General features: G+C 40.5%; 1 protein-coding gene across 8 annotated transcripts in view; it reads right to left on the bottom strand.

Moving 5' to 3' along the window:
* The window catches only part of LOC132907088 (zinc finger homeobox protein 4), a 399,871-nt gene that overhangs the window by 26,952 nt on the left and 349,073 nt on the right, over positions 1–23,846 (bottom strand). For 2 of the 8 annotated variants that reach the window (XM_060959840.1, XM_060959839.1), the window contains exon 10: positions 11,574–11,644. The exons of the other annotated variants lie outside the window; for them this stretch is intronic. In XM_060959840.1, the coding sequence (XP_060815823.1) occupies positions 11,574–11,644 (71 nt within the window). The remainder of the gene's footprint in view (positions 1–11,573; positions 11,645–23,846) is intronic. 8 annotated transcript variants of the gene reach the window in all.

The raw sequence follows: 23,846 nt of genomic DNA, 5'->3' as shown, positions 1-23,846 counted from the left end.
AGTGCAACGCGTAACTAATTTTAACACGTTTGAGTATTAGTTATTCCTGAACTTTCGAAATCTTTTCAACACTTCGTTACGACAATCGCGATTCTCATAGTTTCCGTATAATAAAAACAAATTATTATACTTGACATTTAATGTATTACTAAAATTAATTTAATTAATCGAATAACACAAGTAAGGAATAAAAAATAAGAAACGAGACAAATAAATAAATGAAATGAAATTAATAAAATGAAATATGCGTTATAGATACAAGACCTATGACATACATTGATCATGGATTTCGAAAGAGTTAATAAACCGAGAAATTAATTTACCAGACACGAAACTCGCAGCGGTAAACGTTACTTCGGATTGTTCGTCATTTGTTAATTTCGTTTCCAACGCGAAGAACAGGATCGCGTTATCCAGCACGAATGGGAAATATTTTTTCTCTCATTTCTCCATTTCTCTTCTTCGTTCAGCTCGGCCGTGCTTGATTCTTTCTGTCTTTCGTTTTTTTCTCATTTTACACGAAGGTAACGACCATACGAATTTTCGCCATTTGTATGCGACACGGCGGTGCTGTCAACGTGGGTCGACGTGAATTATCGCGAGTGTCAGGCCTTACGACCCGTCCGTATGAACGGTTTAATTTAAGGTCGCTGGTTTAATTCCTGGTAGAAAGCGCGTCCTCGTAACAGTAGCTGGAACAACAGCGCCCAGGGAAAATAGAGAGAACGTTAATTTTGACTCGATGGCTCCGTTACTTTGTATGTACGTTTCGTCTGATTTCTCAAAACGATGCCACCCGATCGAGAGCCACTTAAAATCCGGTCTTTGTATCAAGTCGTCCGTGACTCCTTTCATGCATATGATACAACGAAAGACAAAGTTTATCTAAATATCCTTAACAAGGTAAGAACGAAAAATTATAGAAATAAATATTCTTATTACGAATTTCACATTCACGGGAAACAGAGTTAGTAGGAATTATATGAAAATAATACAGCGTCTCAGAATGATGAAATTGATTCGACGAGTTGCTTTAAATCGATGTTCTTTTACGAGATTATTTTCCTCGCATCGTAGATACATTTCTTTCGATCAAAACTGAGATCCTTTCTACGTGGATACGTATCTTCACAGTCGACTTTTCTGTGATTCTTAAAGAACAGAACGGAAAGAATAGAATAGTTTCGAAAGAACTCGATTCCGTTCGAATTCAATTTTTTTTTTTTTTTTTTAATAAAAAATTGTCTCTTTCATTCGAAACGAGATTTCTACGAGACTCGAACTTGTAGCGATTTCTCCTTTGAAATTCTCAATCCTCCTCGTTTTCCGTACCTAATCCACCTTTCCGTTTCATCAAGATTTCCAGGGAAATTCGGCAAGAAAGGGCAAGAGTAGAGTAGTTTGCCGGATTGGAGATAACCGATCGCATAAACCGGCGATGTGCCGTGGATGAAAATGGCCGTGGTTAGGGTAGAATCCAGAAATTCCCATCTACGCGATCGTCTATCTGAAGGCAGCGCGAGGAAACGCGAACGATGCTCCGTGGGCGGGGATGATTTAGTAATGAAGATATTAACGGACCGAAAGCGCGCCACAGAATACTGAGATTCAACTATCCAACGGCTGACATAACTCACGTTTATGACTCGAAGCCGGTTGCTTCCACTCTCCCAGCCTTCAGACCCTTTTTCTTTTCGTACACCCGTTACATCGTGGCAATTAATGCCCGAATCGCTGGGGAAACGTTTAGTCTGCGGTTTCGACGCGGCACGGGGATGTTTTTATGTCTTCTGTAATTACGTGGATTAATTTGATGTCTTGATTAAGTGACCGAGAATGCTTTTGTTTACGATCGAATGGAAACCGTTAATAGCTATGTTTTAAGTAATGATACCACGTTTGGAACGACGATATAGAAGTTTTTGGTGAGTTATTAACAGCCAAGCTAATTGAACGTTGCAAGTGTCGAATAAATACGCGCGTGCCAAAGCTAAAGTTTTGTGGATAACCGAAACGTTATTTTTCGATCGAATATAACGATATAATGTGACGAATAAATATAGAAAAAATATATAAATACAAGAAAACCTATTTACACGTGCTATACTGTTTCGTATCGTAACTTTATAACATTTTTACTTTTAATATATCAAAGACTCGTTAATTAACAGTAAAAAGAATTTTATATTTTAAGCAAGAATGTAAGTCCATTATGTAGCTTCCTTAAAAAGGCTGTAAGTGCCAAGACAGATTTTCTTATCCGATGAGATAATTGAAGCAGATTTGCTCTACGCATATGTTCAAGTACGAAGGAGGAGCGCATGACACATACAACTCAATTTAGGAAACTGATCGTGTAACATACATCCTGTATCACACGCGAAACGCTAAAAACTGTACGAATTATTGTGATAACGCTTCCCTACGTGATTATTGATATTGCTGCTCGTAATAAAGAACCCGGATTTTTCCTCCCGCTCTTCGATCACTCTTTGGAAGTGGCGAGTAAACTAGAATCAGGTGAGAATCATTTAAACTGTAAGAATCTATCGTCGATTGACAAAGTTGGTAGTAATTGTAGGACAATTCTTTATTATATTTTTACTGATTATTCCATTTTATATATTTCGATCTATCGTTAACAAAGCAAAGAAGATTTTAACGAAACACATTTCTAATAAATAGTTTTCTTCCAATCTGACTAAATATAAAGATATCAACTGTTAGAGACGACTATAAATTTCCCAAACAACGTAACGTTAACGCTTCTCGCGTTTCTGTGTTATCAATAATAATAAGAATTACAATAATCTATGTTAACGAAAACGTACAATCTCTCATAGCATTTTGTAACTTTGATAGCAGTTTTTATAAAACTGAATGAAATTGCATGAACTTTGAAGCGTTCTATATCTTTGAACGTTCCTAATTAGTCCAGCAAAATATAGAGATAGAAAATTTGTAGCTTTCGCGTTTTAGCGAATGTAAATCCTAATACAGACTGTTGCCTTTCTTTATATTAGCGGAGAGATAGGTACAGGGGTTGCAGAGGGTTCGGAGAAAGGGAAGAGACTGGCTAAAGGGAGAGATCGTAGCATAGAATAAGTTTAGCCGGGATACATTAGCAGAGTTATGCTCCCGGAGGCACTACGGCTGGCTACGCCGTATATCTTGGTTATTTTTTACTATCACCCCTGGCGGTACATAGACACACGCAGAAAGGGTGATTTCTTCACCCTTCGACCGACCCCTTTGTACTTTGTACAAAAAGAGGGCCAGTCAACCATCGACTATCCTAAAACTTTCGTAAACGTTTCCGTAGAAGTGTACCTTCCTAAGTTTTCTTCAAAGTTTTCACAACGGTGTATCGTTCATTTTTAGATAGCATGTTATATCGGACCAGGAATTTCTATCGCTAACAGTTACAACGCGATGAAACTAAAAATAGTCGTGGCGTTTGTTTCGACGTAAATATGTCGAAAGATCAGCACAGACTCGAAGAGATTTTGTCACAGAGATTATTAATATTTTTTAAAAGAAATATAGATACACAGAGAGTTAAAAAACACGTTAAAAAGTAATACGAACTCCTTTAAATTGTCATTTGAATATTTGCCGATGATACACATTCTCTTTTCACCGAAAGAATCTTTCATCGGTAGCAACGATCGAACAAAAGTTCCATATGTCGGTTTCGAATTGTATTTTCCACGGGGCCACATTTTCCCGCGTGGCTGATAGAAATTTATCCTAGGGGCGAGGGTTATTTTTATATTTATAGCACCACGAAGGGCGGGGGCAAGAGTGGTACTAATGTCTATATCCCCACTCTTCTTTGTTGTTAATAACCATCAACGATAGGCACGCAGACCAAGAAGAGTCGAATTGTGGGGTGGGTGAGGATATTTCACAGGGTAGAAAAAAAACTGTGCTTCGAAAAGTTGTCTATGGACTGCACGGGATGACGATATGATTTACGCAAACTGCCACATCTTTACGCGAACTGTTCATCGTGTACGACGCGTTTATCCGTTCTTCGATAAAATTTCCAGCCGATTTGGTTAATTAACACCTTCGTATTAATTTTTAAAATTTATGAAACGCTCGTGTAAATTTCACTTTATGTGTATAAAGATAAAATACTGTGTCTGATTAACCGTTGTTGCCGAGTAAAAAATTCAACTAAATATTTTCAGATTTAACCAAATATCGTCTATTTTCATAGAAAGGAAATTTTATTATTTTATTCAATGTCATGCACGAGTAAACTTAAATAAGTTGGGGTTGTGCCGTAGCAGAGTAATGGTAGGTCGATGATAGGTTGCGTGCCCTTAAGAAAGGGTCGAAAAATGATAATGGAAAAGATTCTACATTATTGTTTTTTGCAACTAAATAACATTCAATTTACAAAATTTCATGCTTCGATGTTAATTATTTATTCCCTTCGCAGGTAGAACTTTACCTGGGGTTCGTTCTCTTTCTTTAGAAATTTAATATTAAAGTTTCTGCTTTGTCATACGACGTAGATCGAATAAATTATTAAATTGTTACACGTTCACCATCAAATTGGAAAACTTTATGTTCAATTTTATCTTGGACTTTCAATTTTGTGCTATTGCGGTTTAACCGTGGAAACTTTCATTCTTAATATTTAGAGACATCGTCGTTATCGATCAATTCTACTATTTCGATGAATTACTCACTATATTTTTGTCCTATCGATAACGATCTAGTCGTATCTTTACATAAAACTGAAAGAAATTTTGCCAAAATTGCAACAAATTTAAGTACACGTTTAATTGTTGTTTCACGTTAAACGATGCTAATTTCCAAGAGATACAAATATATATATATATATATAAATGTCAAGATATCGAATAATAAAAGTACAGTGAAATTGTTCCTATACTATATTTATCAACATCTTCGCGTAAAAAGCTTTGCAAGCACCCAATTATAACATGTATTTTGTATGTAAAGCCACACTACCCTTATTAATACTTTCAAGCGGTCGCTCGTTCAGCATACGGGGGTGGTAAATTAGTTCTCCTATTTTTTCCCCCCTTATACGCGGATATCCGTTATTATCGGAAGTATGGGGGATGCGTGCTCACCCCAGTGATTCTCGCAAATGTACTCCGATTACATACATAGTTTCTTTGTGTGGTTGTGCGTTGCGGGCCGCAATTGCCGCTGGTTCTTACGGATAGCAGGCGTCGAAACAAAAAATAGCTTTATGTCACGAACGATCATTACCGAAGTTTTTTCAAAGGGGGTGGACGCGTGGCAGGGTCAGGGATGACCCGTAACCTTGGACAACGCGAGGAGACGGTCATTCGCCTTGACGATCGTGAGTCCTGCAGGTGCTGACCAATCCATCGTGTCATAAAATAATCATGTGTATGTCTCTTTGTGCTTCTTTACTTTCCTTTTTATCATATACCGTATTTCATTCGGGACTCTGAAACTTCGTCGCTTCACGATTGTCATTTCACCGCGAGTTTTTCTGTCTACACGAGTTTAACGCGTTTGCTACGGACGTCGTGTATGCGTGCGACGCTTTAAGAGTAATTTATACTTTGATCTAATTTTATGCTGCGAAATAAGCGAATATATGTACATGCGAATTTTATAATTTATAACTTTCAATTTAGTATGACACAGACCATTTTCAACCTGAAAGAAGTTAATTTATATGATATCGTTCCATCGGACGCGATTAACGTGGAATCAATCGGTGACGGAGGTAGAATACAAAACGACTATTTATACCGAGCAATTACTGTCATTCCCATTTAAAACATTTTAATTCGGACGTCGACCCTCGGTATCTCTGTCGTGACATTTCGATACGCGACAGAGTATCGTCGCGAGCAGACACGATGGTGTACTAGTCACGAGATCTACCCTCTCCGATATATATTCCCTGAATGTACGATCGAAAGAAATTATTTTATTCGTAATTGGGATGGAAAAATTACGTTTTATCTAATTTTGGTAAAATTTCTTGCAACGTTACGCGAAGATAGCGCCAAGTCGTTGGAGCGAAAATATAGTACAGTAATAGAATTAAGATCGCTAATGACGATATCTTAAAACATCAGGAATAAAAGTTCTCGCGTAAAAATTCTCGTGAAAATTGTCATATAAAAGATTGAAACTGTAAGGTAAAAGTCTTGCACCGCGATCGTCGACATGCATCCGTTTAATCGTTTATTCGCATCGAACTGTGAAATTTTACGAGTTGTATCGTTCAACGACGCGGCAAATTCGCCATTGAATTTGTAGAGAAAGAGAAGGGACCACCCCCTTTCCCCTTGGAAACGATCGCTAAACGACGAAAGGTAAGGAAGATGGAAACGTTTCGAACGGTACATACATCGTTTTCACGGTCCGTGTCGTCTGTCTACGAACGTGACACGCTGTTTAGTCGATACGACAGCGCGATCGCTGGTGCAACCAGCAGCTGGCACACGTGATTTTCCAGAAAAGAGTAATTTCCACCGTCTAACAGCCTTTATTTCACCCTCTGCCACCTTCGTAGCCTTCTTTTTATTTTGCCCTTTCTCCTCGTTCTTCATCGGGCTCGCCTCATTTCTCGTCGATCGAACGTCGACGTTCGACGATCGCCCTGCCTTCAACTTCAAAGCGAGGACGTCTCATTATCGGACTTTCCGCTTTCTTGACACTGCATCCTCGCCACCTTCCGCTTACCCTCTCTTCGTCGACCATCACCCCCTTTATTCCTTACGGACGGAGCGAGGCTATCCGGGGAATTTATTTTTGCAATTCCAGCACGATCGGATGTCGTGACCAGGCGATAATTGGATACCCTTCCGCTTTTAAAATCCTTTTGTGAAACGTTTATTAGAACGCCGCGGTATGTGATCGAAGGGTGGAGGTTTCCAGGCGCGCAATTGACGATCATTCTCGTGAGATCCTGCGAACCGTGTCTTCGTGACACCGATGATATTGGGATGTCTGCTTTTTTTCGTCGTTTGATCGATAATTTGTTTATACGTTGCTTTCGATTAAAGGACGAGAGGTATTCATAGTGTATGATATACGAGCGACGCTGTCCATGCAAATGGTTCTCTTGTATTTAAATTACACTAGAAATTCCTCTATCTACGCGAATGATAATTATACGTGGATTTTTTTTTATATTTTACTTGTATCGAGCTATTACTATACGCGTAAAATATAGAACGATCCGATTACGCTAACGTGTAAGATCTTTTAGAATTTAGATGGCTAAACGCGTCGAGATAATCCAGCTCTGATATATTCGCTAGTTTCCTTTATTCGAATCATTTAGCATTCGTCCATCGCACGAAAGAATAAAACGTTAGCGTTAAACAAATCTGTTAGAAATCCCAAAATTTGTCCACACACACGTATCATGGAAATTTACGTTTTGATGTTTGCACGGTTAATCCCTTGTTTTCGTACCGAAACGATGTAAAAGCATCGTTGTTTTCATAGAAGACTCTCGAATCTATCCGTATTAAAAGAGCGTGTAGGCGTCAGGATAGTACCTTCGAGAGAAATCGATTTGGTTCATAAGTGGGGTTATAAATCATTGAGTAGTCGAGCTGTGCAGCATTGTTGCTGCATACGTACCGAGGGGTTCGCCTTTAGATATCGATCAGACAGTTTATCTTCTCGCTACAATAAAATAATCGTTCGTATCATTTGCTCGCTTTCACCGTTTTCGCGTCACCACGGAAATATTTCTTCCGTAGTATAATATTTTTAAGAACTTTCTGTCAAACCTACAATCAACGCTCGTTACGAAATGATGTACGCTTCGTCGTATTTCCTTTGTACACAAACGATTACGAAATCTGTTATTTCACTTTCAATACCTAATCGTGGTAAAGAATATCCGACTTTTTTAATTAAAGATTCGTAACCGTTCGTTGCTGTATTATTTTTCCGTTGTAAGTTAAGCGAGCGTTTAAACAGAATATTTTTAATTAAAATTTTTCTTAGAAAGTAACGAGAGGTATTTAATCAAGTCAGATTTTTTAATCTAGAGCAATCGTTAATTCCATTAAAAATTGTTGAAGTGATCGTCACTTCTGAGAAAACTCTACATCTGGTCTTCGGTTTCTCAAGCGCTAAGGTCATCGATAGCGCGTACACAAAAGAATGCGTCGAGGAAAGACCATAAGCGGTACACGTGCGACGTTGGTTTCGACAGTTGTTTTAGTCTCAGAGTAACGTTGCTAGGGAGAGGATCTGGATCGGCTTACATTGTATTTCAAAAATAATTCGCGAAATTAGACGTACAAATCATTCTCGAGATAATTCTATCGTTTTCTAGTATATTGCTGATTTACAAAATATAAAAATTCTTGTATAGAAAATTTTGTCATCTTCCTAAGAAGCTATCCGTAGTTTAATCGGATGACAGTGAGTTTAATTGCGATTCGACCTTCGATGCAAGTTACAAATATTTTCCATGAGAATCTATTTAAAAAGACGACGCGAAACGAGAGAATAATCGAAACATCTAAAACACCGGGCAAAGAAATTCAATCAAAGCGTAATTTTACAGCTAGATGGCCAATCATCGTACTAATGCAAGGACTGCTAGAAGTTCAGCTTTTCTTTGTCGACATTTTTCTTTGTATCGAGGCATTTTTTGTCGATCGTAAGCAAAGGTTTCAGAAAAGGCTAAACACAGTGAATACCAGTCTGACTTTAATAAGCATTCACACTATTCCTGGGACTGAATGCCTCCATTGTTTGGTACAATGCGGAAGATTACGAATCTACATGACAACAGGCAGACTTTGACGGTTTTTGGGTCGTGTTAAGGGTCGAGGTGACGCCTGGTAGACCTCACATCGAGTTTACTCTTACATACTTAATCGTCTCCTTTATTTTCCTTCTTTCATTGCCACGTCACTGTTTTAACGCCATACAGGGTATATTAAAAAAGGGAATTTTATCTATCTAGGATGCTTTACGAAATACGAAACAAGATTAAAAATATTCAGGAGGGTGACTTTTAGTCGTAGTCGATTTATATCGTCTTGCGTATAAAGAATATGAATATTTATCGTTTAGATTAGGATTGTTAATAACATTGGAAAAACCGTATGCCGACCGTTATACCAATTTAACGTAATATTATAACGTTTTAGTAATATAAGGTGCCAATAATACAACAGCGATAGTTGGTACTAATCGCGTTAATACAATTTATTGTTTGAAATTCGTTCTTCTGTTTCTCAATGATGGTACGTCGTTCGCAAAGTATCTAATCGTAGTTAACGCGATTTCGCACGCGACAGGTTAATCAGTGCAACCCCAACAAACAGAGTACGCGGCCAAAGCCACAAAGAGAGGCGTTCTGCGTCGAGTATTTCCTTTCTAAACGAGACGAGCACGCCCTTGGCACGGGGCGAGGAAGATCCGCGATACGCTCATTTGCATGGAGGGTGAGACACGCTGGAGTAGAATTGAAAAAAGGGGAGGGCAAAAAAGCTTCTGGTCGCGCGACCCAACACAAAACAAGGTTACCCACCGTGCAGGTTTCGAGTTTCGTTCGCCAAAGTAGGGAAAAAAAGAAACAACAGTAACAAGACACAAGGCAGAACGAGGGAAACATTGGATGTTTGACGGGGAGCTAATTTGAGGTTAGACTAATTTCGCACGCAAAGAAAAAGGTCGTCCATGGCGAAGGCAACAGGGTGTACGGCGACGAAAAAAAAGTTGAACGCGGTTGGGGATTGGGGAAAACAAGGGATGGTCGTTTGGACGTGCGAGGATAACGGTGGAAATTATTAGGATCGTAAATTAATTCGGTGCCTGTTTAATCTAAAATTGCAATTTTAGATATGGGTTACGAGATACGTTGGATTTATCTTTAACGAGGAAAGCGTAAGACACGTAGAAAATATTAGATTTTTAAGATGTATTTAAATTCATTAAAAGATGTATTTAAATTTTAAATAGAAATAGCTAGATCTGAAGACACCGAATTAATACATAGACCTAACAATTACGACGATTTAAAAAATATTAAAAAATTTTTAGAATTTTGTACCATGTTAGATATCAAATAATATCTTTCGTAGTCTAGTAGATGATATTCGAAACGCACTGAAAAACAGCTTCGAGAAGCCTTTTCCTTCGTTGTCAGTGGTCAACAAGTTTCTTTGTTCCCAAGTTGTTACGTTCCTGCATAAAACGCGCGACAGTTTACGAGAAAAAGTTTAAGCGAACTATCGAAGTATGTTTGGTGAAACGATAATCGATAGGGCCACGACGCGTAACAGTGGCAGCAACCTGTTCTACGACTTTCTCTTTCACGGACTATTAAATAAATAATTGCACTGCCACGTTGTAATTGCTCGCCGAGGTTTTCTATACGCGTTATGAATTTGTCGCTACCCGATATAAATCTCGTATTATGTTGCAGTTTACACGTTATGGACAATATTTCATCTTTTCGAGCCTGCGTTTAATGACGTAGTTTTAACGATTATTGGTCTACTTAAGACAGGATTTGAAAAAGTGAAATTTACATGGAAAAAATGATCAGAAGTAGAATAAATTATACTTTGAAAACATTCGCTTATACTGTTGGAACGAACCTTGTTTCAAAAATTGGTTTCAATTTCGTAGTAAGAAACGTAGAGTAACTGCTATATAATCATAAAAATGTAAAATTTCGAATCTGTGTGAGCTGCGAACTTCGAATCACGAAACTTTGAATTTCAAATTATTGCTCGAACTATTTATTACGCAAAGCCTTTAATATAGAAACGAAACAAGTAAAATATCCATCTCGAGCTAACGAAAAATCAACATATTGATTATCAAAATTTGTAGGTCGAACGTTCCGTTCCAGATTAAATTGCACGTTAATCAAATTTTCCTTAAGAAGAATTTAGTATTTTTTAAAACTTGCTACACTTGTAGCTTTCGTTTCAAAAACTCGTTATCCGAATATCATCTATACATACTACGGGTACCTGGGATCGTTCGAGTACCTATATATTTATCACTATAGTAATATCGAAATAAGATACCTAACTCACACAGCATAATATTTTTTAAAATTTCAAACTGGTTATATTATCGGGCTAAACGAACCAGCAGATACCTTATCCGACTCATTAAAATTAATGTACCTTTTCTTGTCAATAATTTCCATTTACTCAGAATCCAAGGTAAAAAGGTTACTCCTCGTCTGACACAGGCAAACACATCAATACTGTTACGAAAACGATAGTATCTACATACAAGTCAAACACGTGCGAATGCGTGGCATGTAATTTGCGCACCGTTATCTACGCTATCACGTGTACCGTCATCATCGCCGCTTTCAATTAAACGATCCATAATGCGTTAACAACGCAACTATACGCTTCTACGATAAAACGCCGATTATCCGGATTTTACCGATTTTTTACGTTTCAAATTGTATATTCTCCTATTTATCCAGATAATCAGCGTCCTACCATTATAACATAGAACGCTGTTCTCGCCCGTCTGTCTCTATCCGCACGCTTAAGTTTGAGTAATATGTATGTATATTTATCGTTGTTACTGACCTGTTGATGGCCAGGACGCGACTGAGGCTGGGAGAGAACCTGGCCTGCATGGTCTACTTGCACCGCTGAAACTATCACAAGCATTTGGTGTTTTATTCCGTCGTGATGTATTTTTCTTAATTCTTTCTTTTTTTTTTTTCTTTTTAATTTTTCACACACGAAATAATTTTGAATAAAAGGAGAAGAGGGTCAGGGCTAAATCTATGTAATACCTCTAACGAACATCGATTCGATTGATTTATTCCGTTCTATTGGAACAAAATTATTAAAAATTTCAACGTTATTAAAGACGATTAAAAAAAATTCTTTTCCAACGAAAGACTTTTCGTTAAAAATGAAATTGCTAACTTCAGAAATGGATTGCAGATAAAAATCAGTCGTTATTAATTTTGGAAGCCGATTGAAAGAAACCACAGAGCAGGCCAGACTCTCTTTCGCCTCGAAACCGGCGTCTCCGTCGTGTCGCCGTACTGCAGTAGAATTCTTTATACAGCCGTTTCACTCTATCTGCCGTGAACAGTCTCTGTTCGCTTTTTCGGCGGGTTCGAGCATTCCCGCGAACGATAAACATCGAGGACGTTGATCGTTCAAGTAGTAGAGATCAATAATATTGTTGTTGGTGGGTCACGTTATGGTCGATTGTTGTTTCGTTACTGGCACGCGGAGGCCGGTTTAGTGCGGCCGTGGACACTTTCGTGCAACGTGATTTATATTTCGTAGGAAAGCGGTACGAGAGTATCGTACGCGTCGATGGCAACACCACGTAGGTGCAGCTTGATAAGCGTGAAAGTTTATGCCACGCTTCGGGACTCGATTGTTTTGCGTGTCACTTTCTATTATATAATCAATTTTTTCTTTCATTTTCTTTAATTGACTTGTCATTGTGTAGTTTTTAGCCAGCCTACCGATACGTTCATCGAGCCAAGTTACGCGTCCGATCGAAATCCTACGACGAAGCAAACGCGATCGAAAACGAAATTTAAAAGGGAAATTTGATGATAATTCGTAAACGAAGCGCGCATGTGTAAGGATAAGCGTAAATGTGGATTCTGCGAGAAAATATCTTTTATATTACACGTTCGCGAATTAGATACTTAACTATCGACGTTATTATTCCTACAATTTGCAGCAAAAACTATAACCCAACACGTATTATTAAAATATAAACAAGACAAGGTAATACAGAACTTTTAAACGAACCTCGTATTCAACTTGTTCGACTATAATTTTCTACATCGTCGTATAATAATGATGGCAGTGGTTTCAGAAAGAGCAGAGATAATTCACAATTACATTTGAACAACCCGAAGATGCCGAAGCATCGTTATTGCGCCTAACTGCGGCACAATTATAACGCGAAAAACTATATGATTAATTAAAAAACCCAAAGGGATTATACACATCAGAGAGTCCTTTTTTTCTTTTATATGCTACATTTACGAGCATATGCGTAAAGAGTTTCATAACGTAACGATGGTATCGGGGTGTTATAGTTTTTACTACGAAACTTCGTAAATCTTTGCCTTTGTACGAGCGAAATAATTCACTCGGGTCGAGTACAACGCTGTAGTTAAGTATCGGCACAAGGTAACGCAACCCATAATTAACATGGTGCGCGGATTGCGCGCATATAAAATAGCAGTTCGTCGAAGCATGTTAATAAACCGCGCTACGCATCGAATCGTCTGGAGTCGAGGCTCAACTCTCAAAATGTGATTTCATTGCTACTCGGAGAAATCATGCGTTCCTGTTGAATCGTTGAATCGTTGAATCGTTAAGAGGCAAAGCATAAAGATCGATGCTCGGTGATACGAGAGTAAATGAAATAATACGACGCGACACGGTTGTAAATGAAATGGACGTCGTTATGTTTATAGCAGATCGTACAATGTACTTATTTATCCAGTTGTAACTGCGCGTATGGATCTTTAGTTGTCGTTGTTGCGTGAAAACTATAATTTCGTATCGCTGACCCAATTCTTCGAATCTTTTCTCCTTCGTGTTATTAATTCGGAATTACTGCTCGACCGACCAGATATTTTATATTTTATGCAACACGATTTACAGATAACGATTATTAAGCGTGACGTGTATATCTCTTTCGAACGTTCGTGGATCTTTTGAACGAGACAATATCTAGTACTATGTGATATCGTTGCGAGTATTTCACAGCGTGCAAGGCGAAAAAGTCTACGTGTATCGTTGCAGAAAATCGAGAAGACGATCGATCCTCAACGATATCTGACTTATCGATTGAATACAAGAGGATGCAAAGACGTTTCGGGCACTTTGCGTCGAACACACGTATTCTATGATTATGGTAAATAAACGATAATTATACGAAGTAAGACGACCAGCGTCCGCGAAGCGATATCTTCCAGGGCATCTCGATATAATAAACGCCTTACTAATTTACCGCTTTACCCATCGATGCACGAACAACTGCCATAGAATGCTCAATAACATCGGTACTAAAGCTATGAAAAAAGAAGGCAAAGCACGATAGAAGGATGGAGAAAAAGCGCGTGGAATTAGGATGGCGTGGTAGTGGATCGAGGCGGTGATCGCGGTCGCCGATGGGGAGCGGCGCGGTTCGAAAACGGGGCCCGGAGAGCCGTTTCATCAGCTCGTCGTTTCCGTAAATCATGCGAGGCATCCTTTCACTTTTATTCGGCGGCGTGCAGAAGGAGAGAGAGAAGAAAAAGGCTCGAAAGAAAGCGTGGCCAAAAGAACGAGGACAACGGGCCAGCGGGGCAGCTCGGGGCAAGAAAAAAGGCTATCGGGGTCCTAGGGGGAGATCACGAACCAGCAGGGTGATCCCGCGATGGAATTTAGTTAAACAGTCGTCGTTGGAGACGACGAGGACGAGGACGTTGCTCGGTCCACCCGGGTGCTTAATAAAAATCGAAGTCGTTCGTTCGTTTCTCCCCCTCGAAGCCCTCTCTCACACGTTCTACGTCGACGAAAGAGAGGAAAGGACGATCGAAGAGAGTGTCCAAAGGAGAAAACAAGAGGGAACAACCACGATGGTACCCTCGACTCACGGATGTGTGTTCCCCTTACACGGATTTTACGGGGAAGCGTGTGTTTCCTCTGGCTACACGTGTGTCCTTCTCGTGTTGTTCCGCGATGGTACACGTGTGTATATAGGTATATCTATTTCTATGTGTGCACGTCCGTCTCTTCGTCCGTCTGTACACGTTAGAAGAGCGCGAGGAGCGCGCGCGAGCGCCCCTTTGGCCACGAGTACGGTAGCGATACGTTTCTCCGACAAATAAATAAAACGAAACCGTAAGCGAGGGAATAAAATGTGATTTACAACGGTGGAAAGACAATGGCCGAGGCTCCGCACGATAATGTATGCGGATGGCGCGGACTGGTACCCGGGGATACTGACTTCTGATTGGTCGTGCCCCGACGCCACCGCTACAACGGAAAGCGATAAATAACTACGAGCAGATAAAACCTTTCTTTCTGCCTTGGGCTTAGCCTGGCCACTCTCTCGCATCGGGCTTAGCACTCGAGGCTTCTCTTTTCTCTTTCTCTCTCTCTCTCTCCTCTCTCTTTCTTTTTCCGTTCCTCTATCATCTTCTCCCTTCTTGTCTCACCTCTCCTTCGCCCTCCTTTCTCGCTTTTCTCCCTCGTCTCCCTTTCCTTTTCTTCTTTTCTCGCCGTTGTCTCCCGTTCCGCCGCTTCCATCGACCGATTTCGAATCGTAAAGGCCGGTTCGCACGAATCACGACACCCGCGATACGCCATCCCTTCTCTTCTCTCGCATTTCCACCCTCGCACGCATCGACTGTCCCGTGGATTTTTCTGCGCTTTTTCTCATTTCTTCTTCGTCGATCGTTCACGCTGGATGGAACGTAGATTCGCCGAAGGACTTATTTTTGTTGGCGTGGTTCGAGGAACGGGCTTTCCTTCCGTCCGGTTTTCGTGGAACAAAGATATCACGGCGACAGGAGTGGCTCCGGTGATTTGAACGGAAGATCGAGAAAGTCTTGTCGCTCGGTTCGGCGCCGCCCGGATTCGCTTTAGTCCTTTTCTGACATTGTAACTGGTCGTAGATTGCAGCGTGGTTGTAGAACGAGGTGGATTTCACGGAGGAGGCGGTTTATCGCACTGATTTGTGGTTTGGATTATTATCTCGATATTTTGATTTGCAATTTGCATTATTGTTTTACGGATATTCTACGATCGTTATTTTACGCGCAAAGAAGTAACTTTTAACCCATTTAACAAATAGATTGGCAATCTATCGAGGTTTAATAGTTCAGAGAAAAGATACGCGTTTATGCGAAATTGAAATATTATCGTAGAAGTAGTAACGATAATTGACGCGAATTGTAGATACTCTGTCGTTATAATTCTTACTTACGTACTCGATAATTCGCTATCAAAAGTGATTAAATTCGGTCTACATAAATATTATGTAACAACGTCCTTTCCCTGTCAATCTTTTTATATCAGTTGATTTAAACAAAAATATGCTATTACGTGCAAAATAACCAACGCGTAACCAGTCACATTTACATTCATATTCGGTCAATTGTTATAGAAACGTTCTTCCAACGTTCGATACGTTTTCCATGCGATTTCCCGTCACGTTTATTCGTAGCGAACCCAAACACGACCATACTGTCGCAATCGAGGATGTAAATTTTTCCAGCAGTTTTCCTCGCTTCACCCTCGGGCCATACTGTGACAATAGAAGGGAGAGACGGAACCAAGACGATCGATCGTTCACCGGCTCGAGATGGCAACTAAACTTAAAGGGGGACGACAAAGGGAGACGCTCGAGCTGCCTTTACAGAAATATGATATTTTTCCCCATGGAGCAGCTTGTTAAAAAATATCGAAAAGCGAGGGTTCCACACCCTCGAAAGCGAGGAAAAGGTCCTTTTTAATTTTTCAGGGTTGCCGTGTCTTTATCCAGCGGTGTTACACCTCTAACGGCCACTATAATTTGCATAAAAAAAAAAAGAAAAAAAGGAGGGAAGAAAAAAGATATTCATTGACCATCGAATTCACTGAAATCAATAGAACAGCCTGTTCAAAGTCCCACTCTCGTGCGAATGGAATTTCCACGGGAACACGATCGAATTTCCATTTCAATCCCGCAAATGACTTTTTTACCCCCGTCGATTCGCGAGTATTCGCGCTCAGCTTGGGCCGATAGCCAATTTCATAGAATCCCGTTTGGCAACGTGTCGCGCACGAGTGCCAACATTTTTCTTTTCATCGATGTCGGCCGCTAGTCAGAGAGGATTTAATTAAAAATCGCGAGTTACCGAAGCCATCCGATGAAAAACGTGGAAACGTCGCGGAGGGGTGAACGTCGGAGAAGGGATAACCCAGGTCGATTTCAAATATTTTGCGCGAACGAGCGAGGAAGAGACTGCGCGACCGAAGAGGTATAGAGATGCAATTATTTAAAACAGCAATCACGGAAATGAAAGAGCGGATTGAATAGACAGCCACCAGAAGCTCGGTGAATATTCGAACGGCTTTCCCAGCTGGAAAAATTCTCTAAAGGCTTTCCTTCCGGGCCGGCGAACAGCAATGCAGATCAAAAATCAAACGTAACCGTGGAGTTGCTCGTTTTTTTTTTCACCCCGAGTCTTTTTCCTCGTCCCACGTTTTTCGTTTCGAGCAGAGAAACTCGCGCACATGTGCGTTTTTAAGCACCCTCGCTTTTAATCTTCGGTGTTTTATTTGCTACCGTAACACGCGTGCAGCGTGTGTCGGAAAAATCGATGGGAAAGATTCGTGTTACGCGTTCGAAGATGATTGTAAAAATGTTTGAAACGAATGAAAGATCTTGTTGAAAATTATGTCGCGTGGATCGGCACAGTAGCGTCACGCCTAACTTTGAAGGAAACATCAATTTCCTTTTTGAAAATGACAGTAATCGGTATTAGAAGTGGGAAGAATTGTGATTGCATTAGTGGATCAACAACCTTTTAACCGGTATACTTGTCAATTTTTATAAATTGTTAATTCCGACGCTCTATGCATAAAATCGCTAAAGATGGACATTGTCTATTTTTCTTTGTATTTTTATTCGTCGTATAAGCGAATACTTTCGTATATAACTCTCTAGCCTTTAATTTACTTATATTCGATCAGGCGGCGGAATTGTTTGCCTTTTTCCTTGGATCTCGTTACGTTGCGTACCATTACCGCTGTACCTTTTACCGGAACCATTGTGCGCAACTAATGCGCCGGAAAATGCAATACGCGGAAGGGATTTTTATTTGTTCGTTAGCGTGCCGTGCGCGTTACTTGATTGTTCGGCCTGCTTTGTTCGTAAGGGAGCAGGCTGATTATTCTCTTAGAGCTTTTATGTAGTTCGAAGGTTGCACGTTGTACGGAGATTTTCTTTTATGAATGTCAATCGCGTTTCTGGATAATCTTAAATAGGTTTCGTTTGGATGTTCGTCCGGGTCTCTTTTTGATTCCAAGCACAATGGCAAATCTCGACTAATTTATTCCTTTCTCACGTACCGATCCCGTTGTATAATAGATATATCGATCCTATCGAACGTTGTCTCCTTGGACGATCCGAAGAAAATTCCTCAGCGATCGATTTACTTTAAAAAAGTTTCGTTCGTCGTTGCATCGATAGCAAAGGTATCCTCGACAAAGTCACTAAATTTACGTTAGTTTCCTTCACGATACGCTTACAACGTCGACTACGCGAGTCGCGTTTGTGTAATCGAGGGCTCATCTCTCGGGCGTTCAACTTTTCAGGCAGTTCGACGCGAAATGATATTAAGTTTATTGTGGAAGCATGATCGATGGTCGGTCGAACGATTACGCCGATTACGAAGAAGATCCCTGTATTTACTCACACGAGACGGACACCCCTGATCAAGGTTCGAGAACGACCTTTGCCACCTTTCCCTCCCTTGAATCTGCCCTCGGTGACTTCTGCCGCCTTTTACCGGACCCTCTTGAAAACTGGCTGTCGCCTTTTGTGTTTGCCTCGCACCAGTGAGAAGGCAACCCTCCCCCGGTATTCGCTATTGACCCTGATGATTGATCATTTTGATTTGATAATAGGCTATGATAGCATCGACGAAGAGTAGGCGGAGACCACCGATAAAATGCTTGCGATATTCTGGACGCTCTTTGGTAAATTAACGTGGAAAATATCGCGATTTCTGCTTTCAACGTATTACCAATCGTTGGTATAGATTTGTTTGCACTAAAGTTTCACGTTATGGATATTAATATAATGATTCTTTATTTTACATTACCATTGTAATGGAATAATTATCTATTCGATCGCATCTGCCGGTTTTAAGAACTTGACAATTTCTTCGGAGCAATTTTATTTCTGTAATATTTATTGTATGATAATGGAGCTAACAATGCTCGTCAAAATATTCGAGTATTCTATATTAATCGCAATGATAAAATCAGCATCATCGTCAAGTCGAATATTCTCGCAATATTACATTCGAAAATAATCGAGTCGTGGCTCTTGGTTCTTGAAAGCTAATCACAGTTCCTAATTGTTGAAAGAGATTCTACAAGCAACGTCGATATCTGTCATGCTCTTCTCCAAACTATCTTTCAAACAATGCCTAAAATATAAATTTACGTATAAAATCAGCAGAAATACTCCAAATTTTTAAAGCTCGTTGAAACCCTCTTCGCTCGTCGCTAACAAATCGCGTAAGAAATGCGTGGGCTAAGATTTTACCAACAGTTCTTCTTTTTCCTAGGGGCTTCGGGTATCGGAGCTTTAATATTCTTCGACAAACGTTCCATCCCTGAAGACCAGCGAGACGGAAGGGGGAGTTTTCGCTCTGGTCGCCTCGCGGTTCGCTTCGAATTTTAATAACTCGGGGAATGCTCAGAATCCAATAATGTCCCCCGATCGACTCTGCTCGTACGAGTACGCGCTTTTCTTCGCGTACGAGTCGCCAGATTCGCTGGCTTATGTCGCTCAGCCGCTTCGGTGCCCATTATATCCGCTTCTCTTTCTAGCTTCTCTCGCGAATTCTCCCTTGGACCTTCTTCGACCCTCGATCTTTTACCTACGACCACTCCCTCGCCTCGAACTGCTGGAAATCTCATATTCTGGAATGACGACGCGACTTCGACCCCTCGATTCCCCACTCCTTCCTGTCTTTCCGTGGATATTCTTCTTTCTGGCACCGAAATGTTCGCCATACCGCCGTTCCAGCCTCGATTATGAATAAATTTCGACCGTGTTTCTCGAGATACGGACGGTTTCATAGTTGATGGCAGATGAATTGTTTGGTAGCTGTCTCGGAGGCCGAGCAACGTTTGCCTCTCTCGCTTGCTTTCGGCGTAATATGGTATTTGCGAGCTCCATGGTATTTTATATAGTATTTGAGCTTAGTTCGTGGACATGGTAAATTATACGAATTATATGGCGAACTAAAGTATAAATTATAACGTGAGTTATGCTATAAATGATATTTTAATTGCGTAAATAAATGACTGTTTTACGAGATAGAAAGTTTTGAAGAAATTAGATTCGGGAATGTAGAAAGATTTGTGTTTCTTTCGATGTATTATCGTTTCATCGAGGATCGACGATTTACGGTTTCCTTCAATTAAAACGTATTTTACAATTTGTTCAGTTGATTTTTGATCGATGATTGGTGCTTCGTGGAATTCTAAAGTAAATTCTAAGTTCTTTATTCGTAGTTTGTATATTTGTTGTGTAACTGTTCCATCTGAGGCGAACAATAAGATTCCACGAGGAAATAAAATTTGCATTCCTCTCGAAAAATTCGAAACGTTTGTTTCTTTGCTACGCGCTCGACAGAATCATTAAACCGTGAAAGCTAAATTACCAACGATACCACCGTTTTTCTCTGTGCGATCGGTATGCGATAGATCTCTTGAAGAAACTCCTTTCCCTATAGTGATATTTCGCCTGCATATTTGTCACGGCCGATGCTCATGGTACAGAGCCAAGCATTCCAGGATTAAACTCGAAACGACTAAAATTCGAATAAAACCGTCATTGTGTCCGCGCCAATTGCGAAAACTTTCTCGTAAAATTCTCCTTTACTTTAAAAGACAATAAATAGCTAAAAGCCATCGAAAAAACTATTTCGCGTTTAGTCATCGCCGAGTAACGTTAAAATCCGCAAGCCGATAAAACTGGACTTATCGCGTTTCTCTTACTACCTTCGCACGTAAAATCGGCTCTTTCATTTGTGACACAAAAACACCTAAATGAACCTGATAAACTAAACTATATGTTAATTACATCCTTAAACGAACTCCTAAACTGCACGATCGAAGATAAAAATTGTACGTACTGCATAAACACAAGAAATGTGCATATACTTGGGACAATGTAGAATTGCCTTTCCCACCAGGTAATTTTGTTACGAATTCCAAATTTCTTCTCCAGATATCGACAGTAATTTCCCCTACTTTAATTCGTTTCCTACGAAAGAATTGCCGAAGGTAGCAGAATCTTTCTAAGCTCATTTTCTCTTTAAATTCTTAGATCTACTTGGAACGCGTACTGACTTCAAACTTTTGACCGATTTTTTCTCAACCTACGACTATTTCGTTAACAAACCTCCTTATGGTAAATCTTGTCGACTATATTCACCCCAATTTCAACTACTCCTCCTTATTCTACCCTCATCTTCGTCGATCTAACCCTTTTTCCATCTCTTTATCCGTGTTTCTCAGTCGTAGCCCGAGCTTTCGCGAAGAGGATCAGCTCTGCGACGAAGGTGAAAGACCATCGGGGATTTCGAGGGTAGTTGTACCCCGAACGATAGATTTCCAGAGCTCTCTGATCAGGCAGAAGGGAAGGGGGTTTACGTGGAACGCGAAGTCGCTCGCGATAGAGTCACTCTCGTCGACGTCCCGGAACGAGAATGGCGAATCGAGGATCGTGGAAGAAAAAGAGAGGTTCGATGGGGGTTGGAGGGGTTCTCGGAATAAGGTAAGGATAATCGAAGCAATCGAACGCCGCTGCCGGGCTATAGACGAGGGCGTTGGGCCGCGAAATGAATTCCACCCTTGCAGCTCGAACGGGGCTGGAAGAAAGCGAGCGCCCTCCCGCTATCGCACACGTATGCACGGACACATCTTCGCCGTGAAACGACGCTCCAGGCTGCTCGGAGAATGATAACGTCGCGCTAGAACGAAGATTTGTGAATACATTAGAGAAAATGCACGGCAGTCGGAGGAAAAAGAGGGTGGACTGTGAGGGATAGCGGGTTCCTCGGGGGAAACGCCTTGGAATCGTCTTCTACTCGTGTATTTATCTTCTTAGGTTCGCTTACGACTCGTGGCGAGTCAACGAACTTGGAACTTGGCCCTCCCTGGTATTCCAGGAGAGATTGTCGCACCCCGAGACAACAGACGAGGGTTGTGAGCGTTCTTTGATTGCTACGAACTTTCGGCGATGTGTAGCAGTGTTATTTGTATGGCGGTGGACTTGACATTTGGCGAGGAAACGGACGGAGAGAATAGAAAGTTTCGTAATAGTAGAGAGTTTCGTGGTTTTGAGTTTCGAACGTGTATAAATTGGCTGAAATGGGTTGTTCGTTACGTCGGTATGCTAAGTTTCATGATTAAATTAGAATTGCAACTTTCCCACGTTTCTGCAACTATGTAGCTTTAACGAGCAACTCGAACTCATGGTCTACTGTGATTCCATAAAAGGATAGCAAATACTACGTCTAATTACCTATTCGTTATTAATTTCCATTTTTTTTTGATCGAATAGATTCAAATAGGAAATTCAAACGATACATAGAAACGCTAAATATCAAGTTTAAGTGGCCATTTCAATAAACGTGGTTTAAAATATCGCCATTAAGAATCAAGCAATTTATCTAAATACTTATGAACGATGATCTACGTATCATGTACACTGGCGTGTGGAACAAGTAGATCGCGAATCAATTTGCGCTCGTTTAAAAAGCTTGTTAACGCCTGGTAGAGATCGTTTGTTCTCGGTCCCAGTTCTATCATCCTCGAGGACGCCTAATTCTCAGCTGGACAAAGCGATCGACTGGATCTAAATTGCCCCCGTTACTCTCGTTTCACGAGGCTAGACTCGGAACGTTCAAAGGGCAACGTGTTTCGCGACAGTGACAAAAAGAGTCGTCGGTATTACGAAGGTGGAGACATCGTTTGGTGGGTCTGGGTCGAACGTGTTTCCCTTCTCTGTTATTTCTTGAGGGCCACCTCCGCCACTTTCTTGCTCGCGCACTCTCCTGGCGAGAGACTGATGGCGGTTTATATTACGCGGATTCATATTACCACCAATTAAACTCCTATACTACCTCGAGCCTGTGGTGTTCATACGTTATACTGGGGGATACGGGACGTTGGTACCTGGTGCACGATTCTTCTACACGTTCGCGTTTAACGTTTTCTAACGGGTGTTTCTACTCGATCTCTATTCTACGTCCTGTGTTTAAGACTAGACTGCGGATTTTGGCGCATTTGCGGGGAACTCGAAAGTGTAAAATTGTACACGATACGAATAACTTCTGACAAAACGATTGTTTTCAGCATACGCTTAAAAATAGGAATTGGCGTAAAAATCAGCAGTCGAGTTATGACAGATAAATATACGATTTTAGAGATTTGTAGATGTTTCATGGAATCTGGTTTAAGAATGATCTACTGTACGCTGGTGATTAATATTTTATCTTCTCCTGCGTTTATCTTTCGAGCAGCTTATTCGTTTCGTCTTTATCCATGAATTTTAATTCTGTGGATTTTTTGAACACCGTTCGTATACATATTTCATGATCGTGACACTCGAGGAATGCAGATTGTTCGATTCAGTTGGTCATTAGTCGAAGAATCGACGGTGTTGCTTAGTCCCCGTGTATCGGTTTCAGTTCATTATCGCAATTAGAAGAATGTTTGCTCCTTCGGAAATTACCTGGCGACCTTTGCGTGCAACGATTCCGCTTGCGAAAAGTCCCCTGGGCGAGGTGACTCGCAATTATTGGCAAAAGTCATGCAGTCAGAACGAACGAAGAAGAGTCAAGGAGGGTCAATGATTTCGATATCTTCGTTAATTCTCTCCTTATCGCCGTTCTTACGGAAACGAAAGTTTCCTCTTTCAATAAAGAGTTTCTTTAACGTAAAGAGTCGCGTGAAACGTAAGCGATCGAAAGCAGTTTCATATTTTCCAGTATCCTCAAAGATCTTGTGACAGCATCGTTTAGAAAATTACCTAAAGGATATCTCACGTTAGATGTAATTTTTTTTATCGATCTAAGTTTAGATTTCAGC

Source organism: Bombus pascuorum, chromosome 5 (genome assembly GCF_905332965.1).
Source record: "Bombus pascuorum chromosome 5, iyBomPasc1.1, whole genome shotgun sequence".
In the NCBI taxonomy this organism is placed as follows: Eukaryota; Metazoa; Arthropoda; class Insecta; order Hymenoptera; family Apidae; genus Bombus; species Bombus pascuorum.
This window is presented reverse-complemented; position numbering and strand designations above follow the sequence as displayed.